The 17,025-nt window shown below is 34.1% G+C and overlaps 2 protein-coding genes across 4 annotated transcripts; both read left to right on the top strand.

Annotated features, from left to right (window-relative positions):
• Positions 1–2,394: 2,394 nt before the first annotated feature.
• Positions 2,395–3,326, top strand: LOC109160827 (dof zinc finger protein MNB1A-like). The gene is made up of 2 exons (XM_019309070.1): positions 2,395–2,994; positions 3,246–3,326. Exons 1-2 carry the CDS (start codon positions 2,395–2,397, stop codon positions 3,324–3,326), a joined length of 681 nt encoding a protein of 226 aa, XP_019164615.1.
• LOC109161160 lies at positions 3,278–14,305 on the top strand. 3 transcript variants are annotated; one of them, XM_019309513.1, is made up of 5 exons: positions 3,278–3,835; positions 4,914–4,919; positions 12,322–12,762; positions 12,854–12,935; positions 13,998–14,305. In XM_019309513.1, exons 1-4 carry the CDS (start codon positions 3,527–3,529, stop codon positions 12,920–12,922), a joined length of 825 nt encoding a protein of 274 aa, XP_019165058.1. In that variant the 5' UTR covers positions 3,278–3,526; the 3' UTR covers positions 12,923–12,935; positions 13,998–14,305. The 3 variants fall into 3 exon arrangements, with proteins under 3 accessions (XP_019165058.1, XP_019165057.1, XP_019165056.1); XM_019309512.1 differs by lacking the exons at positions 4,914–4,919; positions 12,322–12,762; positions 12,854–12,935; positions 13,998–14,305 and adding exons at positions 4,383–4,467; positions 4,599–4,779 and having other exon boundaries at positions 3,289–4,297; XM_019309511.1 differs by lacking the exons at positions 4,914–4,919; positions 12,322–12,762; positions 12,854–12,935; positions 13,998–14,305 and adding exons at positions 4,383–4,475; positions 4,601–4,779 and having other exon boundaries at positions 3,290–4,297.
• The last annotated feature ends 2,720 nt before the right edge of the window (positions 14,306–17,025 follow it).

Here is a 17,025-nt window from a genome sequence, read left to right as displayed (position 1 = left end):
TCGTCCAAAAATCAAGCTTTTCAAGCAATTCATTAAAAAAAAAAAAACGAATGTCAAATTTAAAAAATACTAATAATTAATTTAAAATTCAAAAAAAAAATACAAATCTTCATTCATTTTTAATGTAAGTAATTTCAACTTTTGTTGGGAAGATATCCTGATTAAAAAATCAATAAAAGAGTTAGTACGTAAATAATATATCAAGGCATTCATAAGACAATAATTAAGAAAAAGATACGTAAAATCCTAAACTAAGCATAGAAAAATTAAAAATTAAAATTTTACATTTGATTTATTCCTGAGTCCTGACTTATGAAAATAGTACTACGTTAATAGAGTTGGAAAAATTAGCTAAAATTAGCATTTAAACTTTAAAGTGATAGTTCAGTCAAAATCAAAGTAAAGTTGCTTTTAGGCTATGTTAGACAAAGTTTATTTAGGAACTTATAACTTATTTTAAGTTATTAATAAGCTATAAGTTTTGTTTAGTAATGTTTTTAAAATAAACTAGTAGCATAAAATAAAAGCTTATTTTAAAAAGTTATTTTAGGTAGTCTTTTAGAAATAAGTTAGTAACTTCATAACTTTGTATCTATCTTTATCCTTATTATTTTAAATTGATGACATTCTTTACACTTTCCATTTAAAACCCTTTGCCTTTTATCTTCTCCTACCCCTTTTGGCCTTTTCTCTTCTAGTATATTTTTATTCATCCTCTTCGCAACTCTTCGTCGTAGCAACTCCAATCGTCCGTTCATAAATAAATGACATCATTTACTCCTCTTTTCAATTTAAAACTTTTTTTTGTTTTAATTTAATATATATCTCATATATATTATAAAAATAAAAACTTTTTTTATAAATTAAATATATCTCATATATATATAAACAATATAATACTTACATCATTTAAATTTTATGAAAATGTCATTTTTAGTATTTTTACATTTACCAGCTTATCAAAAAGCTAATTAGCAAACACTTTTAAGCATAATCAGCTAATTAACAACTCTCAATTTTAAGCTTATAGCTTATAGCTTTTTAGCTTTCAACTACCTTTTCAACTAGGTTGGTCAAACATAACCTAAGTAACATTTATCCTACATTAGAAAGTGATATAAATACAGTTTAACTTTTAAGAAGGTTGAATTGCATAGCATAAAAATTATTTTCCGAGTATGGAATACAAAATGCTCTAAACATACTAGTGATGAACCCTATATAAAATTTCACTTAAAATTTACTTTTACATATTAGGCTCTTTGGGCGAAATCTGAAACAATGTTATCAAAAAAAAAAAAAATTAATTTATGTCTCTTCTAAATTATTAATGATGTAAATGTTGTCTATCAATTTTTGTCTCATATTATACGAGAGGAGCAATATATATATCGTTTTCAAAATTAAGATGCAACATTTACATCACTAATAATTTAAAAATAACATTAATAATTGACATATTATGCTGGTGCATAAATTACAATTTCGCTAATATAGTTTATTAATGGACCGTGTATGATGTAGGAAGGCAAATTATGCTGTGCATCCGTATGCACCACATGGTGCATACGGATGCAAAAACGACGTCGTTTTAATAAAACGCGCGTCTCCCCTTAAAAAAAAAAAAATCAGGTTCGATTCTCAGCAACAACATATGAATTAAAATTCAATAATCGATGAACTATAATTTCATAATCGATGAACTATAATTCCATAATCTAATCTATGAACTAAAAATTCCAGAATGAATGAACTAAAATTCCATAATCTATAAACTAAAATTTCAGAATCGATGAACTACAATTCCATAATCGATGAACTATAATTCCATAATCAATGAACTATAATTCCATAATCTATGAACTAAAATTCCAGAATGAATGAACAATATAATGTTGTTGCTGGGAATCGAACCTGAATTTTTTTTAAAATGGGAAACGCACGTTTTTTAATAAAACGACATCGTTTTGGCATCCGTATGCACCATGCATGGTGCATACGGATGCACAACATAACTATCCGGGGAAAAGACTAGAATGTGCGGTCAACAAGGCGAAATTCCCAAAATGTGTCGTATTTTTTTTTTTGACAACAATATGCAAAACTCCTTTCGGAGTTGCGTTTTTGGAGTATTTAGTATTTTTCATGTATTTCTGTAAAACGCAAGAGGCAGTTGCGTTTTACGAATACGATACGTAAAACGCAATACGCTCTTGCGTTTTACAGCGCATACTGTATCCCCCAAAACGCAACTTGCGTTTGCGTTTTACGTATTATACGTAAAACGCAAAACGAAGTTGCATTTTTGTCATTTTTTTGTACTGGCCGTTTCCGGCGAATTTGAAGGCCAGCGAGAATTGATCGAATTGAAGATCAGAATTGAAATAGCTTGGTATGGGGTTGAGTACTAAGCAGGTTTCCGGCGGGGATCATCAACCTGGGATTATTGAGTGGGATAATCCCCCGACAGGCGGGAATACGAGGTTGGATCTCCCGGCGGTCGTACAGCCGCCGCAAAAGGCGATGCAGCCTTTGAAGTGTCCGAGGTGTGCTTCGGCGAATACCAAGTTCTATTACTACAACAACTATAACAAGTCCCAGCCTCGACATTTCTGCAAAGGCTGCAAGCGCCACTGGACGGAAGGGGGCACCTTGCGTAACGTCCCCGTCGGCGGCAGCCGGAAAAACAAGCGCCTCAAGACGCCGCCCAACCCTATCGCCGCCGCCGCCGTTACGTCAGCTCCCGCCGCCACGGCTGATCAAAAACCCGGCAAACAGAAAAACAACAACACGCCCACTATCTTCTTCCCCGCCGACCCAGTAATCGGCAACAACGTCGCAGCCACGGCGGCGTTCAACATTGGCCCGTCGACGCCGATGGTTTTACACGACGATCAAGACACCACCGCGAAACTCTTACCCTTTTCGTTCTCCACTTACTTCGATCCGATTTCTTGCTCCATTCCTTCGTTCAACACTCAATCCTCGTTTTACGTATTTAAAAGTATAATACGTAAAACGCATCTCCCAATTGCGTTTTAACGTATTCCATACGTATTGTGAAAACGCAACTGGGAGATGCGTTTTACGTATTTAACGAAAAAAAATATGGATTAAATACCTTCAAAAACGCAACTCGCAATAGAGTTTTACATATTTCTGTCAAAAAAAAAGTCAGCACACATTTTGGCTAATTCTCAACCATTTCTACACATTCTAGTCTTTTTCCCTAACTATCCATGTAGGAACGTAAGCGATGTCGTTTGGTGAAAGGCCTTGTAACCTGCACGTCCCTACTAGCGCATTTTAGCAAAGCGTACGCGTGATGAGTCGGAGGGCGAACGTTTAAACCGCCCCCTTTGCTCTCTCTCTCTTTTCTCTCCTCCTATATATATAAACTCTCAACGTTCCCGGCGATTTCAGAACTCTGAAAGGAAAGCCGAAAAAGATAATAATAATCGTGAAGAAACCCTTTGTTCTCCGTGGAATTCTGGAAGGAAAGAGTGTGAGAAAGCCCAGAGTTTGGATGGTTGCAGAGAAGTCAATGGCGATGGGGTCCGGAAGATCGAAGCCGCCGCTGCACAATTTCACGCTGCCGTATGGGCTCAAGTGGGGGAATCAGAAGTTCTTGAGGTGCGGTAAGCTAGATTCCGACGGAGAAATCGCTGCCATTCACCGGCGGCGCGGATCAGATGAGCGGGTTGGGAATTTCCGGCGGGCGGACGTGGAAAACGGGATCGCCGCCGTGAGGAAGAAGCTGATGAATGATCTTCAGGCGGAGACGGATAAGATGAAAGACGCGATTTTGAGAACGGGTCTGGAGGAGGAGGAAGAGCGGCGGCCGGCGGCGGCGGAAGCGGCGGAGCAACGCTATCCGCCTCCGACAACTGTTCCGGCAGTTGCTCCACCGTCGGAAACCACAACCGATGCGGCGGATTCCGCCCGGCGCTGGAACTTGAGGGCCCGCCGCTCCGGAACTAAACACCCTAACGGATTCTCCGCCGTTCCCGGCGAATCGAACCCGGGTTTGAAGGTTGATGTAACCATACCCAATGCTTTTTCTCCCGTTAAGAGCGAAAACAAATCCCCAAGGCTCCGAAGCATCGCCGCCGCCGCAGGCGGCGGCGGCGGCGGCGCCACCGTCGCAGGTTCTTCCAGCGGCCAGAAGCGGGAGAGAGCGAAGTTCTCCATCGCCCTTTCCCGGCGAGAGATCGAGGAAGATTTCGCGGCCATAATTCATCACAGACCTCCTCGCCGTTCCAAGAAACGAGCTAAATATGTTCAGAAAAATTTGGATGTAAGTACCCTATAATTGATAATTCATTCTTGAGTTCTGATTGCCCTTTGAGATTCGATTCATTCTTTCATGGATTCATTTGCAGAATCTATTCCCTGGATTGTGGCTCACAGAAATTACACCTGACCTCTACAAAGTTCCTGAAGATCAGTAGAAACCAAAAAAAAAAATTAAAAAGGTCTGTATTTTCTTCAAATTCTGATAGCTATTTAGATTTGATCTTTAGGATGATGATGTAAAATGAAACCCAGTTTTCACTCTCAGTTTATAACTAAAAGTCCCAAGCTTTCATTAATTTTGCAGATTGCAGACTGATATATTTCATCTTCCTGCAAATTGATGGGAGGGCAAGTTGCAAATTCTAATTCTTCATCCAGTTATGATACATTTGTTAATAGCTTTTTCTCTATGTTCATCAGAATTAAGTTAATGTTGTTAGCTTGAAGACAGTTGTTCATAATCAAGTCTCAGTTTGATTTTTATTCTGTGTTTTTTAGTTCCAATTCTTCTGTTTCTTGCAACAATACTGATTTTCTTGTGATGAAGATCTATGCATTCTGATGAGCTTACATTAAAATCTGGGTGTGTTTGCTTCTGGTGTTGAGTTTATGCAATCGAAGTTGTGGGTATGGCATGTTTCTGGGGAGGTTTTAGAAATGGAACAAAATAAAAAAGCCATTCATGATTGGTTTATGTGTAGTTACTTTGTGGTTTTAGTTCTGTCAAGTGTGAATTCATAGGATGAGCAAACACTAATGTTGTTTCTTCTCCATTTGACATCCTGGGATGTGGTTGATGTGTAGTTACTTTGTGGTTACAAGTGATGAAGTGATGGTGTGTAAAACCATTCATGATTGGCTGCTAAGGACTGGGAAGAAATCACTGCAGTCTGCAGTAAACTGCCCAATTAGCTCCAATTTTACTCTGCCTGCCATGTTCTAATTGATAAAAGAAAGAATAGACTAACTTAACCAGCTTGGTTGGCGTGAGTGGCCGTACACTCTTGTTTTTTAAGACTCGGGAGTTTGAACCCCTTCTCGTATGAAGAAATCAAAATCAATCTGGCCAGCACTTTGTTCCTTAATTGGGTCGGCCTCGTCTGAACGGGGATTAGTCTGAGTACGGTATGGTACGAGCTTAAAGGTGTCTCCTACAGTTAAGGTCTGCTCAGAACACCTCGTGATCTGACTTGGTACGAAATAGAATAGAATAAGTTGGTCGGATAATTGACTTGGTAACCACAATATTTAAATTAAAGTTCGACTTCACGTTGGAGCCATTTGTTGGTAGTTTACCTCCTTGTGATCATTTGTTGGGTAGGATCACAAGGTGGGATTTACCCAGAGTGTACATTCATGGTGTGTTTTCCGATAAACTAAAGAAAGAATAGAATAAGAATGTTATTTTATTATTTGATTAGATTGAGAAATTATGAATTATATTCATGCTATTCTATTATTTGGTTAGATTACGGGATTACGAATTATATTCAAATAGTTGATATTTGATTGGATAAGTTACATATAGCCGTAACAATATTCAAAATTGGTCAAATTACGAAATTACGAATTATATTCAAATATTTTTACGAAATTACGAATTATATTCAAATATTTGATTGGATGAGGAACATATAGATGTAAGCCTATAGAATATTCAAAATAATAAATAAACAAGATATATAAATAGATAAATAATTACATATCAAATGCGCATAAGTATATTTATTTAATTATTTATACAAAATAAATAAATAGATTATATAAAAGTGTATTTTTGTATTTAATAAATTTAGCTATTTTTGATGATGCAGAAATAATTAATACTCTGTATCATGTAGGCCTTGGGAACAAGGGAAATAGTCAATTCCATATAAATGATAGAATTCTATTTTGTACTTTTAAAAATGAACCAAACGACAAAATAAACTTATTCCATGAATTTTAATGGTATGTTTGGTTTGAACATGGGAACCGGAATCAAAATCAAAATGATAATCAAATACTTGATAATTGGAATGAGTTTTGGTGAAAGTATTCTGCATGTTTGGTAGAAAGAGGGAAATGGAATGATAATATTGATGTTTGGTTATGTATGATCCTATAATCGGTATAAAGGTTTTTAAAAAAAAAAAAAAAAAAAAGCGGCAATGAAAGTGAGTAGGCAATACAGTGAGGAAGTTGATGAAGTGAGGATAGACGAGTGAGGATGTAAAAAAATGAGGAGGCGATGAAATGATAGATAATATTAAATTAATGAAATGAAACCTTATTTAAATAAAGTAATGAGTTCTGTAATTATAGGAGTAATCAAATTATATACTTGTATTTTAAACTGTTGTCAACCAAACAATGTGTATGACTTTTATTCTTATTCCTTCTGTCTAATCCTATGAACCGAACACACCCTTATTTCATGAAATGTCATTTCATTCAATTCATGTATACTTCACAAACCAAAAGCCATGTTAATAAAATCAAGATATGTCTAGACTTAAGATACACTTATCATTATCCATTTTGTTACATGGTGTATTCAATAAAGATTTTTATAAACTTTCAAAAATTGTTAAAGTGATGAATTTAAAATGATTTTTTTTTTATAATTCTTTAAAATTTTTATAGAATCTTTTTAACTTTCATAAACTTGGTAGAAGTCTATAAGACAATCATTTATAAACTTTTAAAAGTATTTAAAGTCTTGAAAGTATAAAAGTTTTAATTGAATATATCCTCGCACAACTCTAAATTGAATGCATCTTTACAAACATTTTATAACTTTTATGGATACATTTCTTTTTTGAAATTACTTTTATGGATACATTATTTATAATTTTCGTAAAAAACTTTTATAATTTATAATATATAATACGAGTATATTCTTACAAATCATAAATAAATTAATGCATTGTAAAATAAAAACACAAAAAATGATTGCCATAAAAATAGATTGTACTATACATAAAGATAATATCAATTCATTTTCATTAAATGATATATAGACGGTATGAAACTAATAATACTATGAACTCTTTTTTTTTTTTTTTTTTTTTTTTTTTTTTTTTTTTTTTATGGAATGAAAATATAGTGCTTATGTTGCTTGTTAAGAGAGAAAGGATCTTAAGTTTCTCCTGAGTAGAGAAATGCATGTTTGAAAAAAAAAAAAAAAAAAGGAGAGAAAGTTAAAAAGTTTGGATTAAACGATTGGAATTTAACTATTTATATTTTTGAGAAAAAAGGTCTACAGGAATTCTAATATTAAACAATCTATAAAACTTAATAAATTTTTGAATACTAGTAAACTTTTAAAGACTCTAAAGTTTGAATCGAATACCACCATTATCAGACTTGACTCTTTAAAAGTTTGAATTGGATACAACTAGACTTTTAAAGTCTTTAAAAGTCTAAATTGAATACACCTCTAAATATTTAAATTTTTACAATTGAATATCAGAGTTTTTTATTTTGTGACCATTATATCCCATTGTGCATAACAACTAGATTAAAGCCTTTAAAATTTGAAATTTTAATATCAAACATTATCCAATCAATTCTTCTTCCTTTTTTATTTCCAATTTATTTTCTTTAACAATTTCTCATAATTTTTAAATTCCTCTTCTTTATATACAAATAAATTTAATCTCAAGTCTCATGTATAAGTCACTAGATTACAAAATCCTAGACTATATTTGATGTTTTTTTTTTTGGGTATATAGTAGAACTTGTAACTTGAGTTTAAAATATATAAACTATAATTATTATTTTTAGATGACGACGAGATAAACATACAATAACTATCTAGGAGCATGCACTAATTAAACCTCAATCATATATATATATATATATATATATATATATATATATATATATATATAAAATAACGTGCAAATTATACAAATACGAGAATTATATTTACTCACTCAGTGACGCCTTTCCTGCTTAGTCAACACTAATTATTCATATAAAACATGTATTTTGGGACGGAAATATTATTGTATCTTTCATACCATGCCACGTGAGTAGTGGGGCTGAATGGGAAACGCATTTTGAACAACTTTTTAGTTTTTAATCATGTTATAAAAATTTTAAATAACCAGAAAAATAATATGGCATAATTCATTAAATATTTTATTTTTGTTAGAACTCTGTTATTGTGTTAGACTATAATTCTATTCCTATACTTGTTATATTAGGATTCTAGTCCTATACTTGTATATATTCTGTATTATTCTCCCTCATTAATCAATCTAGATATTCTCCCTCATCTGGTATCAGTGGTTTCACGTTTCTGAAACTGTTGTCTCTGTATCATCACTTTGTTTCTATCAAACTTATTATCCAAAATTATTTATTTTGACGAACTCAGTTGATTCCTTTCCTGCGCTCATCATTTTTATGTACAGAAATAATTAAATATGGACGTTGAATTTTTCAAAATATTATTACGTGAAACAGTTTAAGTATACCTAATTGGATAACTTTCTTTCAAAAAGAATCTTTTGGAATTTAGGTTTGTGACAATTTTACCCTTGTACATATTATGTATGGACTTTGTTATTTGTACAATAATATAAACATATTATTTAATCATTACTTATCTTTTTCAAGAATTCCCATGTTGTAAAAGAAATATTATTTGTAACTAATTTTGTTTAAAGAAAAAATTGTTTTTAGTCCCTAAGTTATGTAGAACAAACTTTCATATATATATGATCCTTTTATTATTATTATTATTATTATTATTATTATTATTATTATTATTATTGAATACATTTCTAATACATAATAAAAATAAATAAGGGCAAGGGAAAATTAGGAATTGGCAAAATACATGATTCCCGAAATGCCCCCACCCCTTCCCCTCAAAATAACTATTTTCCTTGTAAACACTGTTGCAAAAATTGCGCCTAGGCGCTAGGCGCCCTAGGCTGTCCCCAGGCGCCTAGAGGGTGCTTAGCGATTTTTTCAACATTGCTTGCAAATGAATAATTCATTGTATAGAATTATATTTTTATGAATAAAATAACTTACTACATAGTAGAATAGACTTATTATCAGGAATATTATTTCATTTTTAACTTATTTTGTGAACCAAACATGTTATTGTGTAACACAAAATTATTTATAAAAATAATAATAATAACGATGGATGCAATTGCTTCTTGTACATATCGTTCAACAACTAACCTTTAACTTTTCAGAACAGATAACATCCCTTGACAAACATAGTAGACTTACTTTTTCAAATGAAAGCAATGTAGTTTTTTTTTTTTTTTTTTTGTCAGAGCAATCCCCATTCGCACCAGAGGCTCAATTAAGGGTCAAAGTACTGACCAGATTGATTTTTCTATACGAGAGGGGGCTGACCAAATTGCTTTTTCTATACGAGAGGAAGTTCGAACTTCCGATTTCTCTTAAAGGATAAGAGTGTACGGTCACTCACACCAACCAATTAAGCTGGTTATGAAAGCAATGTAGTTATCCCTCCACGAGCAAGTCAAGACTAAGTCGCCATGGGCTAGCTTCATGGTACAAGTTGACTCTATAAGCGTGTGCCCAACCTCACCGGCAAACACAAACCTCTTAGAACTAGACCTTTGCCAATTATTTGTCACTATCCTTTAATTTGTAATTTCAACTTATGGTATCATTTTCAAAATAATTGTTACGTTTTTCTTTTTTAAAAAATACTCACTAATATTTGCTCTATGTCATTATTGTATTTGATTATTATGTGGTTGAATAATTCATGAATACTCAATCAAAATAAACATTTTTTTTTCCTAACACTTATGTAAAGAAGTGAGATTTTATCATTTTAATGTGGAAAATAACTTTTGTTTTTAATGATATGGGAAAAAAAGAATAACATTTTAAAAAATTAAAATTATTCAATTAGCAATGAAAAATAAATAAGTTGTGATGTTAGTTATTTTTTCCCTTTTTATTTTAAAAATGATTTGTATGATTTAGTTGTTACTATAAACTAATGTTTAACTAATGTTTTTAAACTCATTCTGACAAATTTTTAGGTTAATCTAAGTATCGATTGGTCAAACACTTGAAAAAATTAAGTGCCACAAAGGCGTTATTGGTGAGCAAGGAGAATTCTAGGTGATATCATATGAAAATGGGGAAGTGTTTTATTCACTCAAGTTAGATCACTAAGAGGTTGATCAATGGTCCAATCGAATGGACGCTGGAGAGATGGTCGTTTCTTAAATTAGGAGTAACTATACACTTCTTTAGTGCTAGATTGTTCTCCCCCTCTTCGCATTAAATGGGGCTATTTATGCTAGTTAAATTACAGTAATCTCGAAGTTGACTTTGGGGGTCATCATTATCTCAGTACATAATCATTGTCAGCATGCCATCATACCCTAGACTATGACCAATTGACCTTGGTTATATGCTCCTTATCACCCCATGAGTTCATTTCTACCACCGGTATACCCGTTAACTTATATTCAAGTATGAAAAGAACTGATGGGCTAGGGTTTAGTTCGGGCCTTCTTGAGTTGCAAACCCTATTGCCTCTAAATTCGACCAGCATGATTTTCTTTATACCATCAAATTTTATTTAATATTTGAATTATAGCTTTTAAATTTAATTTTCTGGTTTAGTAGTATTTTTATATAATTTATAATTTTTATATATTAATAATAAATAATCCTTCAATTAATATTATCTTTGTAGTCGAGCGGTATAACTGTGGCTCTCTCATTTGGGAGTCACAGGTTTGGACCTCAGTATGAGGTGTAGGGGTAGGATGAATCCTTCTTTTTTTTTTTTAACATTGTACAATTTTATCTAAATTAAATATTAAAAGTTAATTAAATTAGACACATAGGTTATGTTTAGCAAACCTAGCAGAAAGCAAGCTAAAAATTAAAGAGCGGTAACTAGTTGATTATGCTTAAAAGTGTTGGATAAAATTAACTTTTTGATAAGTTGATAATGTAAAAAAGACTAAAAAAAACATTTTCATAAAATGTAAATAATGTAATTATTATATTGTTTTTATATTATTAAATACATGAGATATATTTAACTTATATATATAAAAAAGTTTTTGTTTTTAGAATATATATATGAAATACATATTAAATTAAAACAAAAGAAAAAAAGTTTTCAATTGATTAGGGTAAAGGATGTCATTTATTTATGAATGGGTGAAGTTAAAATTTTAAAGAATTGCTGGGTAGTGAAAGAGTTGCTAGGGAGGATGAATAAAAATATAAGAGAAAAGAAAAGGCCAAAAGTATTTTAATTAGGCGAAGAGTTGTGGGAAAGGATGAATAGAAATATAAGATAAGAGAAAAGGCCAAAGAGTTTTAATTTAGAAGGGCAAAAGATGTTATTTATTTAAAATAATAATGATAAAAATAAAAATAATAAGGCGCACGCCAGAAGACGGCGCAGTTTAGCACCCATTGTTGTCAGAAGCCGAACGTTAAAACCGCCCTCTGTGTCTCCCATATAAACTTCGTTCCCGGCGATTTTACGACTATAACGAACCCAATACGAGAAGGAGAAGAAATATATATATATATAAAGGGAAAAACACGAAACCCTTTTCCTCTAATCTTTCAGAGAGAGAGAGAGAGAGAGAGAGCTGAGAGAGAGACTTTGGGGTGGCGTTGATGGGGATGGGGCCGGAAAGATCAAGGCCGCTGCATAATTTCACGCTTCCATGTGAATTGAAGTGGGGGAACCAGAAGTTCTTGAGATGTGTTAAGCTGGATTCGAACGGGGAAATCGCCGCGGTTCACCGGAGGTCTAATGGGTCGACGGAGCCACCGTCAACAGGGAGGAGGAGGGTTGCGGCGTCACACCGCGCCGTCGGATCAAACGGCGAAATGGGTGTGGTCAAGAAGGGCGCCGCGGTGGAGAGTGGGCAGGAATTCGTCGACGACGGGATCGCCTCCGTGAGGGAGAAGTTGATGTTCGATCTCCAGACGGCGGCGGACAAGATGAAAGACGCGATTTTGAGGGAGGGTTTGAAAGAGGAGGAGCAGGGACAGCCGCCGCCGCCGCCGCAGGCGGCGGCGGCGGCGGTGGAAGAGGACAATATCAACAACGAACACTCTCCGCCGCCGCCGACCACTGTTCCCCCACCCGAATCCGCCGGCGCCGCCGACCCGAATAAGCCGTGGAGCTTGAGGACTCGCCGCTCAGCCTGTAAACCACCGAATGGTTTCCCCGCCGAGGCCGGCGGCGGATCGAGCCAGGCTTTTAAGGTTGATGTAATGAGGCCGGAAAACAACAAATCTCCATTACCAATACTCCGAAGTGGCTTCGCCGCCGCCGCTGCACCGCCCACCGGCGGCGAGAAGAGAGAGAGAGCGAAGTTCTCCGTCCCGCTCGCCCGCCGTGAGATCGAGGAGGATTTCATGGCCATAATAGGCCACAGACCCGCTCGCCGCCCCAAGAAACGAGCTAAATTGGTCCAGAAAAGCTTAGATGTAATTCAATTTCCCTCCCCATTCATCTCTTCTAAACAATCTTGAAATAATTATATTTCTGAAATTCATAGCTTCTTTGATTTCTCTGCAGACCCTTTTCCCGGGCTTGTGGTTGACGGAAATTACAGCTGACTTATACAAAGTTCCCGATGATCAGTAGAATATATGAACAGGTAAGAATTATATTGTTTTCAAATTCTTCTTCCATTGATGTTTCTGTTCAGCATATAATATATAAACATAAATGTACAATCCAATCCGGCTTAGACTTTGAAACATAACACAAACATGCTTCAATTCAAGGTCATATATAATATATAAACATAAATTTGCAGTTTAGTTTAGACTTTTAGTTGAAATAGAGCACGGACATGCTTCAATTCAACCCCATGTAAGGTTACCTGACACGTGAGGAAGCATGTTGAACATATATAATTATATAAACAGAAATCTGCATAGACTTTTAGTTGAAACAGAGCACACAAATCACGATTCTCATTCAGTCTTCAACGTTTTTTTAAGTTTTCTCGAATGCACATTGCATCTGAGATAAACTAAAACCATCATGTTTCTCACTCTTTGCATTTGAAATCGATTAAAATCTGGGTGTGTTTAATTTGCTTCTGATGTTGAGTTTATGCAATCAAAGTTGTGGGTATGGCATGTTTCTGGGGAGGTTTTAGAAATGGAACAAAATAAAAAACCATTCATTCTTGGCTGATGTGTAGTTACTTTGTGGTTTTAGTTCTGTCAAGTGTGAATTCATAGGATGAGCAAACACTAATGTTGTTTCTTCTCCATTTGACATTCTGGGATGTGGTTACAAGTGATGAAGTTATGGTTTGTAAAACCATTCATGATTGGCTGCTAGTGATTGTGTGTTTTCTTGTAAACTAAAGAAAGAATAGAATAAGAATGTGAGTAGTGATTGTGTGTTTTCTGGTAAACTAAAGTCGAGTTTAACACATGGGTAGCTCAGTTGGTTGTTGAGCATATATAGTATATAAACATAAATTTGCAGTTCAGCTTAGACTTTTAGTTGAAACAGAGCGCAAATATGCTTCAATTCAACCCTAAGAGGTTACCTGACACGTGAGGGGGCGTGTTGAGCATATAATATATAAATATAAATGTGCAGTTCAAATGGAGCATATGCTTCAATTGTTTGATTCTCGGGCTGAATTGAATGCTGATAATGCTAACATTATTGAAACTGTTTGCTTTGGTTTTTGCAGGTGGGAGGTTGATTTGCTGACAGGCAATGGTAAATTGTAACCAACCAACAACTAATATAGTGAGATACTGCAAAAACTCTTTTTTTGTGAGACTGGGAATTTGATCAAAGTGTCGAGTTTCCTCGGGTTACAACAAAGCTTTACTCGCTTTGGAAATGCTAATTTTCGGTCCTATATTTCTTCATATTCTTTTCTTTTTTTTTTTATGTGATAGCGGGAATAAGTTAATGTAGTACAGAAAAGTTTGATGAATATTCTTATCTTTATGACAATTGTTCATAGTTTGTGCTGAACTTCCATTCTTCCAAGTGCACTATTGCTCATCATTGTTCTTTTATGGATCCGATGTTTTTGTTTCTTGCAACAATTTTAGGCTTTTAAAAAAAGGTGTTCTTTAATCTTTAATGACAGCTCAGACAAGTTTGTTTCGTAGCAACATACGAGAGGTATGAGTTTCTGGGAATTATGTTTCCGGTTTGCATTTGCACTGCTAAAACTAGTTTGCTTTGTTTCTCCTGCATCTTTGTGTTTTGTTGAAGCTGTAAAGGCAATTCTTGAAATTCTGTTTGTAACATGGTGAGTCTTAGACTCATAGGCCTTTTCGGTTTTGTGCCAATTTGCTGTTTCCTCTTTATGATGTCTGGGGAATAGTTGAAGTAAAACCGTTCATGTTTAGTTGCTGTAATCGGGGATATAAAAGTCTGAACTGATAGTTGGACTGCACATTTATGTTTATGTATTATATATATGCTCAACAGAACCGACGACACCTTTGGTGGGGCGAAACACATGGGTAGCTCAGTTGGTTTTTGGGTAGTAAATTACAGACAAGAACAAAGAATCGAGCTCGGGCAGTTACACTGTGAGAGTTCACCCAATGTGATGGGCTTTTGTGGATATCAGACAGACGGGCATTGGCCTTTTTACTTAATGGACCACTGAGTCACTGTGATTTACTCTTTTGTTAAATGTGAGGTCTTGAGGGCGAGAAAATTCCGTATTTGTAGGCAAGATTTGGTAATCTTTAGTCAAATGAGTTAAATAGTCCTGTGCCTTAAATGAACATCAATGCAACTAATGAACTATTGGTACTTTATTTGGACAAGAGGAAGAAGAAAACGCACATGTTAAATAAGGTGGAGAAATTCTTACTATATTTGACTTTTGAACTTGGCTACCTTTAATACTTTGAATGGAATGTTGTTCTTAGATTGAATCATCAACCCAATGCCCAACAGAGTATTTAAAAATGTATAAATTACGGGTGAATTAAATGTCAGTATATATAATGAATCTGTCTATTTTGAGAGCTTCAAACTCAGACTGAGTGACGCCCATGACCACAAATTATGCCGTGAAAACGTGTTTACCATCCATGGTGAACACAGTTCCAAATGACATCGTTTTTACGGGAAAAAAAAATTAGTTAATGTGCTGTTAACGGTGTCGTTTGTTCAGATTATGAATTTACATTTATTAAATTATGAATTTTCTGTTATGAGATTATAAATTTTCTGTTCTGAGATTATGAATTTACTGTAATAATCTCATAACAGAAAATTCATAATCGCATAAAAGAAAATTCATAATTTCATAACAGAAAATTCATAATTTCATAACTGCACATTCATAATTTATTAATGTTGAAGAAGCTTGTGCGAAGAGGAAGTGAAATCGCGAAACGTGAAAATGAAGAAAAAAAAAAAGGCACGCGGTTAATTAAGAATTAAAAAAAAAAAAAAAAAAAAAAAAAAAAAAAAAAAGATAACGGTGAACTGTTATCATTGGGACCGTGTTCACCATGGATGGTGAATACGGTTCCATGGCATAACGATTGGCCCATGACACCCGCAACGGAACCAATGTTATGTGCTCCCGTCATGGGCAAGAAAACACTAGGGAAAGGGAAGAAAGAATAATAGTTGGAAAAGGAAAAGAAAAAAAAAAAAAACAAAAAAACAATGGATTACTCAAAACTCCCTTAGACCCTTTTTGGGATTGAATTTCTAGTTATCATTATTCTGAATAATACTCCCTTTTTATAGGGTAAAATTCAACTCATAGAATGACTAAATAAGTTAAGTAATCTACTGAAAAATCTTCTAATTAATGGTTGAGCACCTTGTCTTTTAAGCATGAGGTTGGGGGTTCGATTACCACCCAGGTGAATGGAGCAAACCATTTGGCCAGTCCTCTATCACTTAGTGTGCTGACAGTAAGGATGGGGGATTAGTCTTCTGGCTATCGGTTGGACGGATACCTTTGGACAACAAAAAAAAATTGATCTATTTATTTTGGACATAATTCACACATTACTATCGCCATCGAGGTTCGAACCTTGATCTTTTCTTCCAAATACTATCTATTGAGTTAAGCTAATAATGGAATATTATTTGTTTCTCAAATACCGGTGCAATTAGGCATACCACAAGAGATTGTATGTAATACAAAAGGCAACAATTTGCAACTTTTGTTTGATATTACTTGTGCATGTTATATGTATCGTTTACTCATCTACATAATGTAGAGAAATAAAATTCTACAATGTCAAAAAAATGTCATACAATACAATGTTATTGATATGTAATGTCTCAATACGTAATTTTTATCTACATACAAAAATTGTACTCCTATCGCAGTGGTCTTGATTTTTTAAATTAGTTATATACAAAGTTAAATAATATGATCAATTTCATACATTCTCTTAGTAAGAATCGAATTTTACATCATGTAACTATAAGTTGATTCTCATAAGCAATTTGAAGAATGCAAGAATTGTGCTATGCAATGTATTGAGACTATTTAATTAGACTAATGCTGCATATCCTTTCTAAAATTTTGATTTGAATATTAACTTTTCAACGATGTAATTTCGAATCAGATTTTTTTGTATTTGATTGTTAAACAAATTTCTCTTTTAAACTAGTGGTGTGGTTAATAAATTCATGACACCTAACAAAAATAAATAATTTTATTGTCACGACAATATATGAACTTAGGGTCTGTTTGGAAAGCAGGAAAATGAGTC

The sequence above is a fragment of the Ipomoea nil genome, unplaced genomic scaffold, assembly GCF_001879475.1.
Source record: "Ipomoea nil cultivar Tokyo-kokei standard unplaced genomic scaffold, Asagao_1.1 scaffold2921, whole genome shotgun sequence".
NCBI classification, from domain to species: domain Eukaryota; kingdom Viridiplantae; phylum Streptophyta; class Magnoliopsida; order Solanales; family Convolvulaceae; genus Ipomoea; species Ipomoea nil.
This window is presented reverse-complemented; position numbering and strand designations above follow the sequence as displayed.